This window comes from Hypanus sabinus, unplaced genomic scaffold (assembly GCF_030144855.1).
Source record: "Hypanus sabinus isolate sHypSab1 unplaced genomic scaffold, sHypSab1.hap1 scaffold_830, whole genome shotgun sequence".
NCBI lineage: Eukaryota > Metazoa > Chordata > Chondrichthyes > Myliobatiformes > Dasyatidae > Hypanus > Hypanus sabinus.
This window is the reverse complement of record NW_026781683.1, coordinates 64,330-76,836: the sequence shown is the minus strand read 5'-3', so window position 1 is coordinate 76,836 and position 12,507 is coordinate 64,330. Positions and strand designations below refer to the sequence as shown.

General features: G+C 42.2%; 1 protein-coding gene across 1 annotated transcript in view; it reads left to right on the top strand.

Annotated features, from left to right (window-relative positions):
- Positions 1-12,019, top strand: part of LOC132390284 (gastrula zinc finger protein XlCGF57.1-like) — a 67,029-nt gene extending 55,010 nt beyond the window's left edge. The window contains exon 3 of the mRNA XM_059962897.1: positions 10,173-12,019. Within this exon, the coding sequence (XP_059818880.1) occupies positions 10,173-11,025 (853 nt within the window). The 3' untranslated portion in view covers positions 11,026-12,019. The remainder of the gene's footprint in view (positions 1-10,172) is intronic.
- Positions 12,020-12,507: the final 488 nt, after the last annotated feature.

The following is a 12,507-nucleotide window of genomic DNA, read 5'->3' as shown; positions in this document are numbered from 1 at the left end:
ATGTCATCGTCAAATTCAAAGGACAAACTCAAAGGCGCATGTTCAGGTATAGCAATAGCGTCATACTCACAGTTTTTAACATTAGGCAAAAGACGGGGATTAACTATAATATAATCAATCCTTGAATATATTTTATAAACATGGAAAGAAAACGAATATTCTCTGTTACCAGGGTGTAAATGTCCCCATAATTCGATCAACCCAAAATCAGTCAAAAAAGAGTTAATAACTGATGCAAAACGATTTGGAAGTCGTTGATTAGTTGAGCTCTTATCAATCATAGGATTTAATCAAAAGTTAAAATCCCCACCCATTAACAACATATACTCATTTAAATCTGGCAGTAAAGCAAATATTCTTTTTAAAAAAGAAGGATCATCTAAATTAGGACCAGACAAATTAACCAAAACAACCTTTCTGTTACAAACACTCCTTTAACTATTAAAAATCTACCATTAGAATCTGATTCAATTTCCTCTTGTGTAAATATATTAGATTTAATAAAGAGAGACACACCCTTAGTTTTGCTCTGAGAGGTAGCATGGAGTTGTTTTCCATTCCACCAGCAAAAAAATCTATTTTGATCTCCTGCCTTGCTATGTGTCTCCTGAACAAAAATTATATCAGGTTGGAATCGATTAATAATTTTAAGTCTTTGTTTCATTTAATAGGATGATTCCAACCACGTACATTCCAACTTATTACATTAATCCATTTAAATGCCATACTATAATTTTATTGTAATTGACTTTATACTTGCGAAGAACGCATACCATTATGGGATTATCAAAGATGGCAGTGATGAAGAATAAAGCCATATAGAAAACACACATGCTCCGGAACCACCCAATGGGAAAAAACTCCTAACTCTAAACCCACCCACCCTCCCAAAAGCCTGAAAAAAAGGCAAGTGAACTAAGATAGATGCAATGACATGGGCCACTCTGTTGGTCTCGTCTCTGCCTCCCCCCAGCCAGTACATAAAATATATAAAATGACCTTGCAAGAAAGACAGTAAAGTCTCAACAAAGGAGAGTGTTTACATTCCATCATTTTTTTAAACAGAAAAATAATCAAAATAATATAATCTCTTAGAGAGAAAAACCAGCCCCATCTTAAGTTTAGCTTTAAATCCCTAAGAAAACTTTAAATTCAGTTATAGGGCGCTATAATAAAACAGATTTAAAAAAGTTAATAGTATACTTAACAGAACTAAATTGATGAAAATATTAATTAGTAAAATCATAGTAACTTAACCCTCCCAGATAAATATATAAAAAGAAACCCTGTTGGTAGAAAAAAAAACTACCAGTTAGTAATTTAAGAAACAACAAAAAATCAAACCAAATATTAGATAAAGGGAACAAATCCTTTTATCCACTTTTCTCAGTCAAATATGTAATTAACCATTTAAACAGTCAAACTTGATCCGTAAATCTTCTTTCCAAAAAAAATCAGATAGGATATAATGATGAGCAGGTTTTCTTTTCTTCTTTTATCAATCTGTCAATGAAATATCCAAATAGCCTTGATGTATCTTCTTTTCGTAGTGTGAGTAATATACAGATAATCAAACAGCTTTACAGATAGTTCATTCGGTAGTAACGTTAGTGACGGTAACAGGTATAGCCTGGACAAAATCCAGCTCGACTTTTGGGTCAAAGAAAGTACATGGGGAAGAATTAGGAGGAAAAACTTTCATTCTTGTCGTGTAACTCAAAGAGGGAAATAGTTTCTTATCATATGCTTGTTTCATTACCAAAGCAAATCTTGCTCTTTGTTCCATTACTTCTTTCGGATAATCTTCGTAAAAATGGAGCTCAGACTCATTGAATCTGAAAACTCTGTTTCTTGCCTGTCGCATTATTTGATCTTTAATTTTAAAGTGATGAAAACAAACCAAAATAAATCTTGGTCTGGTTGAGTCTTTAAATTTCGAAGTGGACAGCCTGTGTGCTCTTTCAATAGCAGGTGGCTGTGATGAAATAGTCAGAAATAGATCATGAAAGAGCTTAGCAAAGTAAATCATTAAGTCTCCATTTTCAGCTCCTTATTGCAATCCAACGATTCATATGTTGTTTCTGCGAGACTTAGTGTCCAAATCAATAATCTTATTAACGATATTTTTCCAAATGGGTTGTAGTTTCAGACAGTATTTGCTTAGTTGACTTCAATTCCTCTTCATGATTAGTAACTTGAGTTTCCATATCTTTAAGATTTCCCAGAAATAAGTTCATTTCATTATATTCATTTTCAGTTGATCTTTAATTGCCTAATTCTGATCTTGAATTGATTTCAGTGTCCAAACAATATCTTCAGCCCATGATGGCATTTCAACAGATCTTTCCTTCGGCGTCTTTCCTTTTTCATTACCTTTGTCAGTAGGTTCATGCAGATTTTTCCCACTTCTCGTAGACATAGACATATCACTCCCCTTCAAGAATCAGCAATTAAAAATTTGAAATTCAAAATTTAATCTGTGAGCGGGAGAGAAAACTAAGAGCAGCACAGGATTAGTGCTACTCCATCGACAGACAGAGGCAGTTTCCATTCACCTGTAATATTAGTTCTCTTCGGGGTTGATTGGCATTTGAAAGCCGTGTTCCAATGATACGTTAAAGCTCGTTGCATTCGATTTTGGTCATTGTCTGGCCAATCCATATTATTTGTTAATGATGTGGGCTAACTTAGTTGGTAAGCATTGAAGCAGTAAGACATTAAATTGGGTGGACAGATTCCCATCATTAAAGGCTTGGTTTCCTGAGAAAGTGCTGTAGCAGGCCACAAAACTCTACAGGGTCGATATGCCAGACACGGGTTCGGGATCCCATGTTTCCCTATCAGTTCTAACTTTAGACTGACGTTCCTGCCTTTCTCTCCCATGTAGGCTGGCCTCGGTTTGCTTACGGTGTTTCTCCTGCTGTCGTTTTCGGCGCCCATCCACCCATTCACGCTCTGTTTTTAATGTCTCCCAACCTTTGGTGTTCCTTCTGCAGTACTTACCTCTATCCTAGTGATCGCCAACCTGTCAATTGTGATCGACTAGTCTATCTTTGAGACTTCGCCAGTAGATCCCAGGAAAAAGAAAGGAAGAAAGAAACTGTTGAGAGATTGTTTCCGGGTTGTGGGGTTTTAGTTCCATTCTTTCTACATGCGTGTAACTACACAGTGTCCCCAACCACTGGGCCATGAGGAAACAACATGAGACAGCTGCACCTTTCCTCGTTCCCTGTCAGCCCACTGTTGAACTTGAGTGCACGCGAGGTCATCAGTCGCCGAACCGCAGTGGCACCCTCGTGCCAGAGATCACCAGTTGGCCTCGGGCGGCCGGTGGGAAGTGCCATCACTACTGGCCTGGAGTGCTGCTTCTAAACCTGTTTAGCACACTGAATGTTCGTGGGGAATGCAGTGCTAAAATATTCGCAGACGACCTAATTCGGGCTCAGCGTTTTATAGGTATCAGACCAGCTACCGTGCTGTGATCTACTGAAACAAACTTTTGTCGGCTGATAGGTCCTACAGGGGGGGGGTGGGCGCGTGCTCTGTCACACTCCTTGCTCGGCCGGTCACTCTCTCCGGACTGTGACTGCCGAGGCCCCAGGACAGGGACCTCCGGTCCTGACATTGTCCTCTCACCCGACCCACGACCAACCAAACCAAGCCAAGGCATCTGGCGGCGGGCGGGCAGGAGGCTGTCCAATGAGGCAATGAAGCCCTCCAAACTGCTTCGGTACCCCGAGTCCAAGCACCCTGCACTTAAACGCAAATGTGTTGAGCTTTTTCAGCGGAGAAAACTTGAGCAGTGCGGGACAGAAGGTAAGTGCCGAGAGCTGCGAAAACTAAATTACAGAATAGACTGGACATAAGGAACCAGTTTCGAGTATCGCTGTATTCCCATTGTGTTTAACACCCCCACCCACCCCATCCCCCGTCGGCCGGTCCGCAAGAATATTGTCAATATTAAACCGGTCTGTGGTGCAAAAAAAGGGCGGGTGCCCCAGTGTTTATACATTATTGCTACTTCCAGGTTGTGGGGCTTTACTTCCGGTCTTTTCTGCCCTGGTGCGCATGTGTGTAACTAATTGATCTGGGTTGATCTTGCATTTTACTAAGGCCAAGGTAGGGGATCTTGGGCTTAAAATGGTTGGTGACCACTACTCTATCCCTTTATCACATGCATTATTCCTCCAACTTGCTGATAATATACTGTTCCACTTTAAAGGTATGTCACATACGGAATTTTTTCCAGTTAGCCAAGGATTTCCTTCTACGCCACTGTGTGGTGTTGGGAAATCATGTACAAGGCAAGTTAGAGCAGTAGTTTGCCATTGCCTTCTGCTGGGTGAGTTGTTTTGTTCACCAGCTCTAACCCAGCACAGATGAAAGTGTGCAAGGGAGTCGGCTGCATTCGAACTCCGGACCTCTTGCCTCTAAGTCCAACGCTGAAGCCACAATGCCACCAGTGGCATAGCCAGCAAAGTTCCGCTTTACAACTGCCTTTTCCTTCCATTCCCTTTTCAACAATTTCCACTTCTTTCCTCAGTTCTTTTTAAAAATCAAATTTACTGCTTGTTCTCATGAGGTAATAACCCAGGCTCCTGCACCCTCCCCCATCCATGGCCGCATTTTGTTCTCCAATTTCTTATTCAGCGCTGCACTCAATATTCACAAATATTTTTCCTTGTCTGAAGAACTCTTATACAAATTGTATCGGGCTGCTGCTGGCCTACTTGTATCAATTGACTGCAATTGACCAATGTAATTTATTGGGCACAAAGCTTCCTGCTCAATTAACAATGAGATAAATTTACCCGGCCTGCACCTCCTGCTTAATTGATGAATTTACCTGGCATGTCTGCCTCCTGGCCACTTAGTAAAATTTTGCCTACCTTATACAAATCTCCCAACAAATTCTTTCCCGATCCTGTCAAGGTATGTGATCAGCCTTGAGTGAGGCACCGTACGTCCAAAGGAACTAACGGTGAGTGACAAATACCCATTGGGCTCCCTTTCGGTCTCCGCAGTCCCCAGAGTGGTCCAGCTGCTTACTCAGCCCGTCTGCTTGGCACTCCCTATATTGGGATGCTGTTCATGATGCCAAATGTTAAAGTTGAATCTGAATAAAACTCAGGAGACCAGCTTCTTATCGACGCCATGGTTTATTGTGCATTCAAATGCCTGCAGGAGTTTTGAGACCCAGTTGTCAAAGGGGAGCACTGCCACCTTCTGACAAGTCGAATGACTTGGGTTACAGCCATATATTTATACATAGTACATCCCATACATTAATATTGCAAGATGTTATTTGAACTGGCACACACCCTAAGTGTGTTGATGCAAAACTTAATTACTTAGATAACAGAGTTTGGTTTTAATTATAGATGGATGGACTGTCCAGTCCTTTTCAGTTATTCCCTTTGCAAGGCCCTGACTTAATTACAAACAGATGTTCATTCCTGTCCCTATCAGTGAGTCCTCCTCCCTTTACTCACAACGAGGATACAATGTATAATCTGATCAGCTCTCAATGTGTCTCTCTGCAAGCCACAGAGAACTGGTAATGAGTCTGTCTTAGCTAAACGCTGAAGACTGAGTTCACTTCAGTTCAAAATTCCTATTCACTCCCAACTATTCTTTTAGCCAGAGGTTACACAGGTTCAAAATGAATTTTTTATATACCCTCAATTGCTCAGGAGGGTTCAGGGGAAATCTTATGCCCAATATAGAAACTGGTGTTACCTGTGTGTATTGTGGCAATGCAAGAGGTGCTGGAGAATTTGTAAGTGGGAAGAAGTGGAGTAATATTTGCAAATCTGACTTTTTAAAGCATAATTTAGCAAGCAAACCACATATGGACAATATGCAAAAGCTTTGATGAGAAAATCCTTCATTACCCATTACAGGCCTGCTACATAGGTTGTGTGAGAGTGCAGATGAACTCAATCAAATCTAGGAGAGATCAAAGTACTTATCAACAGTGATTTGCTAGCTGTGAAAACAATTACCTCTCTGTATAAAATTTACTGTGCACATGTCACCGAGTAAAAAAAGTGCACAGTACAGGATTTGTGTGCACACTGGTCATTACAAATTAGAGGGGACATTGGTGGGAAGGTGGTGAGACCTCCAGTGTCCTTGATGTCCTCACCTACCAGATGTGCACCCTGCACGTTAAGGAGATGGAACCTGAAATGGATGAATTCTGGATCGTCCGGGAGTTGGAGGTGGTGATAGATATGACATGGTGAGTTACACCCAAGGTGCAGGACACAGAAAACTGGGAGAGAGTCAGGAAGGGGAATGAGGTTAAATAGCCATTGCAGAGTACTCTTGTGCCCATCAAACACAACAAAAGGTAGACCACTTTAGAAACTGGTGGTGAAGGGGATTACCTGACAGAAAAAGGTCAAAGGGGTGATAGGGGATTCATTAGTTAGGGGAACAGAACAAGAGGGGACTGATATCCAAGTGGTAAGGCATGCTAGTGCTAGTGAGGGTGGAGCGGGTGATGTGGTTAAAATAAGCTGTTACGGGAATGGGAGCCAGAATGACCAAACAGATAATGGAGAGGGTGAATTAAGTTGAATTGACTTCATTAGATACATACTTCATAAACATGAGCAGTAGAAATCTTTATGTTATGTCTCCATCTAAATGTGAAATGTGCAATTTATGGTAATTTATGATAGATTGTTTGTACATAGGACAGTCAATATAACATTGAAATGCAATTGTATCAGCATGAATTAATCAGTCTGATGACCTGGTGGAAGATGATGTCCCGGAGCCTGTTGCTCCTTTTGCTGTGGTACCGTTTCCTGGATGGTGGCTGCAGGAACAGTTTGTGGTTGTGGTGAATTTGGTCCCTGATATCCTTTGGGCCCTTTTTATACATCTGTCTGTGTAAATGTACTGAATAGTGGAAAGTTCACCACTACGGATGTGCTGGGCTGTCCGCAACACTCTCTGCAGTTTCCTGCAATTAAGGGAAGTACAGTTCCCATACCAGGCAGAGATGCAGCCAGTCAGGATGCTCTCAATTGTGTCCCTGTAGAAAGTCCTCAGAATTTTGGTCCCCATCTCCAACTTTTTCCACTATCTGAGGTGACAGAGGTACTGCTGTGCTCTTTTCACAACACAGCCGGTATGCACAGACAATGTAAGGTGCTTTGTGATGTTTATGCCGAGGAACTTAAAGCTGTTCACCTTCTTAACCCCAGATCCATTGATGTCAATAGGGGTTAGCCTGTCTCCATTCTTCCTGTCGTCCACAATCAGCTCCTTTGTTTTTGTGACAATGATGGAGGTTTTGTTTCCTTGACACCAGTCAGATGTTCAGATCATAGATAGATTCAGCAGTTAGATGGTTGAGCCTGGTATGATGAATGTGCTGAGCTGTGTATATCACAACGCAAGAAGCGTCGTAGGAAAGCCAGATGAGCTCAGGTAGGGAATTCAGGTATTGTAACCAATACTGGGACTTGGTTGCAGCCAACAGTCTGAGGGATTTAGAGGATCAAATTTGTAGAGAGATTGCAGACCATGCCAATAAACAAAAAGGTTGATTCAGTAAGTGATTTTAACTTTCCATATATTGACTGGGACTCATAAACTGTAAAGGACTAGATGAGGTAGAGTTTGTCAAATGTGCCCTAAATCAATACGTAGAATTCCTGATGTAGAAGTGTGCAATAACCTGTTAGGAAATGATCAGGGCTGGTGACAGAAATTAGTGATCATAATGCCATGAGATTCAAAGTAAATATGGAAAAAGAGAGGACTGGACCACGGGTTGAGATTCTAAATTGGAGAAAGGTCAATTTTGATGCTATCAGAAAGGATCTGACAAGTGTGGTTTGGGACAGGCTGTCTCCTGGCAAAGGAGTACCTGTAAGTGGGAGGCCTTCAGATGTGAATTTTTGAGGATGCAGAGTTTGTATGTGCCTGCCAAAATGAAAGTTGAAAGGTAAATTGAAGCCTTGTATATTTTGTTACTCTAAATGCCTCAGACTGTTGGGTGGTACCGAGACCCATTAATGACTAGAAGTCATGATTCCATGCACTGAGCTCATCTGAATTTTTTTGTTGTCTTCTTTTGGTTTCTCAAAGCTTCCGAATAGTTTTTGTTCTTTTGTTTGCCCTCTCTTTGACATTTATGTTGTCTTTGGCTTCTCGTTTTAGCCACAGTTGTGTCCTCCTGTCTTTCTAATGCTTCCACTTCTGCAGAATCACTCAGGTCCTGAATTGCTGCAGAAACTCCAGCCACTGCTGCCCAATTGTCAATCCTACCCTTTCCCTTCCAAACAAGTTTGGCCAGCTTCTCTGCCATAGAAACACGGAGAGGTTCAGTGAAGAAACAGGCTCTTTGGCCCATCTAGTCAATGCCAAAAAAGCATTTAAACTTGCAGTGCGATCTGGACCAGCTGGCAAAATGGTTTGAGAAATGGAACAAGGAATTTAATGCAGACCAGTGTGAGTTGTTGCACTTTGGTCTGACCTACCAATGGAGGTGTTTCACAGTGACTGGTCGGGCACGGAGGAGTGTTGTACAAGAAAGGGACCTGTTGTAGAAGAAAGTCTTTAATTCACTGAAAGTTGTATCACAGTTAGATAGAGACGGAAGGGAAGATTTTAGCCCAATGGCCTTCATGAACAAAAGTACTGACAACAATAGGTGGATGTGATGTTGATATGTAGAAGACATTGGTGAGGCCTAATTTGGAGTACTGAGTGCAGTTTTGGTCACAACCTACAGGAAAGATGTAAGGACTTTGAAAGAGTTCAGAGAAAATTCACAAGGATGTTGCCAGGTCTGGAGTACTTGGGTTATAAGGAAAGATTGAACAGGTAAGGACTTTATTCCTTGAACTGTAGGAGATTGAGGGGAGATTTGATTGTGATAGAGGGGCATAGATAGTGTAAATGCAAGCTGGCTTTTACCACTGAGATGGGGTGGGATTACAACCAGAGGCCATGGGTTAAGGGTGAAAGGTGAAATGATAAGGGGAACATGAGGGGAAACTTATTCACACAGACAGTCATACGGGTGTGGAATGAACAGCCAGCTCAATTGGTGCATGCGAGCTCGATTTCAACATTTCAGAGGTGCATGTAGGTACCTGGATGGTATGGGAGTGGGCTGTATAAATAGTTCAGCACAGACTAGATGGCTCAAAGGGCATGTTTCTGTGTTGTAATTTTCCTACAAGAATGTGAAATATTACAAAAATTCACTGTGTCTTTTTAACAGCTGTGCGGACCAACCATTCACCTCAACAGGAATTTTTTATATGACATTAAAACTGTGGCACTTTAAGTTTATAATACATAAAAGAAAATCCCAGATGCACATCAAGAAAGACTAATTGCGTGAGACAGTTTTTCTTACTGTGCGGCCAGGCACCCATGCAGCTCAGCAGGAACAGGGAGTAATACCAATGGAGAGAGTCCAACTCCACCAAGGTACAAATTGGAGATGCCAGAAATGCTCGATTCTTATAGAAACAGGAAGAGCATCAGGAAATTGATGGTCATTCCAGATACCAGCCCTCTGCCCAGTCAGGAGATGATTTCTCTGTCCAACTTGGGTTGTACCTCACTGTAACAGTGTGATATCAGATCAAACCTTGGTAACTCAAGTAATCTCATCTGAAATGTTGTCCTACACCCATTGATGGATTTTGTAAATCTTTTTACAGGTTAAAAACAAGAAGGAATTTGTCTCCAGGAAGTTCAAACATGGCACACCAGTTTGGTTGTTTCTGTCCAGAAATTTAAGAAGTGGAGCAAGGGATCCAATTGACCATCCTTCTTGCTCAAACTGTGGGGAGGGATTCACTCGATCATCCTTCCTGCTCAGACTGTGGGGAGGGATTCACTCGGTCATCTTACCAACTGGCAACCCATCATTTTACACAGGAGAAAGTCTATTCACCTGCTCAAATAGAGGGAATGGATTCACTCGGTTATCACAATTGAAGGTACATCAGTACATTCACACTAGGCAAGGCCATTCACCTGTTCTGTGTGTGAGAAAGGATTCAGTCAGTCTTCCCACCTGTGGACACACCAGTTCACTCTGGGCAGAGGCTGGTGATCTGCTGAATATCTGGGAAAGGATTCACTCAGTCATCTGACCTAATGGCACACCAGCGTGTTCACACTGGGGAGAGGCTGTTCACCTGCTCAGAGTGTGGAAAGGGATTCACTCGGTCATCCACCTTACTGGTACATCAGCGAGTTCACACTGGGGAGAAGCCGTACACCTGCTCAGTCTGTGGGAAGAGATTCACTGAGTCATCCACCTTACAGAGTCATCAGCGAGTTCATACTGAGGAGAAGCCGTTCACCTGCTCAGAATGTGGGAAGGGATTCAGACAGGTATCCCATCTACTGAGTCATCAGCGAGTTCACACTGGGGAGAAGCCATTCACCTGCTCAGAATGTGGGAAGAGATTCGCTCACTCATCCAACCTACTTTGTCATCAGCGAGTTCACACTGGAGAGAGGCCATTCACCTGCTCAGAGTGTGGGAAGGGATTCACTCGGTCATCTCAACTACTGACACACCAGCAAGTTCACACTGGGGAGTGGCCTTTCACCTGTTCAGAATGTGGGAAAGGATTCACTGAGTCATACACCTTACTGGTGCATCAGCGAGTTCACACTGGGGAGAGGCCATTCACCTGCTCAGAATGTGGGAAGACATTCACTCAGTCATCCAATCTACAGAGACATCATCGAGTTCATATTGGGAAGAAGCCATTCACCTGCTCAGAATGTGGGAAGAGATTCGCTCACTCTTCCAACCTACATAGTCATCAGCGAGTTCACACTGGGGAGAAGCCGTTCACCTGCTCAGTCTGTGGGAAGACATTCACTCGGTTAGCTAACCTACAGAGACATCAGCAGGTTCACACTGGGGAGAAGCCGTTTACCTGCTCAGTCTGTGGGAAAGGATTCACTCAGTCATCCCAAATACTGGAACACAAGTCAGTTCATAGTGGGGAGTGGCCATTGTTATGAATCCCTAGGTTTCATTTGATATGGACTGTCATTTTAAGAGAGATTCCGAAGGTGAATCAGTCTGACTCGCAGCTTGTTTAGTTTTAACCGAGGACACAGACACTCAGAGTCAGACGGAGACGAAGGAGGAAAAATGGAAGAATCGAAACCAGGGAACCAGTGGCCAAGGGTCACTGTTTGTAACTTTACTTTGCCACAAGGGTGGACAAATTATCGATTCACCGTACATCGAATGTGTGGTTGTCACCTCATTTAACCCATAGGAGTGGATCTGATTTGGGGTATCCTGCAGAGACCACTTATGTGTTAACCCTTGCCTGGGTGTGATGTGGTTATTCATTTGAAGATGATACCCCTCATGACACGTTACATTCGGTGATAATTCGTATGTAGATTTGTAAAGATGACGGATAAAAGCTACAGCTATTGTTCTCTCATTTTAACACTGTGGAACCTGTAGAACAGACAGGCAGACTGATCCTGAGGGAACTCGAGTTTTGTTACAGCCACACCAACCAAGAATAGTGTAGAAATATACCAATATAAAACCATCAATAATTAAATAATAATAATTTAATCTTTGCAAGTGGAAATAAGTCCAGGAGCAGCCTATTGGCTCAGTGTGTCTGACACTCCGAGGGAAGATTAGAAAAGTTTGATGGCCATAGGCAGGAATGACTTCCTGTAACACTCAGTGTTACATCTCGGTGGAATGAGTCTCAGGCTGAATGTTATATGGTTAAAGCATGATGATGAAATTGAACATCCAGTAGCTTATTTCTCAAAGAAATTTAATGCGCATTAGAAAAATTATGCCACCGTTGAGAAAGAGCTGCCAGCATTGCAATACTTCGCTGACTACATATGTCCTGCGCAGAAGCCACTTGTGGTTTACACGGACCATAATCCATCAGTGTTTCTGGGTAAAATGAATGATAAGAATAGAAGGTTGCTGAACTGGAGTCTGATCTTGGAAGATTTTGACTTGGAAATAAAACACGTGAATGGTACTGAAAATATTATAGTTTGTTCAGCTTAATGTTATGTTTAAGTTTGTAATGCTTTGCTATGTTACCTGATAATTACAAGTGTATTGCTTTAAGCTGCATAATCATTAATTAACACAAAAAATGTTATTTCATCAACATTTATCCTAAAAGGAGAGAAGCGTGACGAGATTTGAATAATTATTTGAAAGTGGACTGTTCCTTTAACAAGAGAGAGAGAGAGCAAACAGCGTGTGTGTGTGAGAGAGAAAGATCGTTCAAAAACAAAAGCACGAAAACAGTATTCACAACTCAAGGTCACAAAGTCAGACATCTCTGCTGCCGGACAAGAATCCACCAGTTGTAGGCCACAGCCTCAGGCCAGCACAGAGGCGAGCAAACCCCGCGGAGAAGCGAGCAGAGCCGAACAGTCCCTCGACTGCGACTCCGACAACGACCCATTTCGATCTGTCCAGTTTCTTAAATCGATAATATA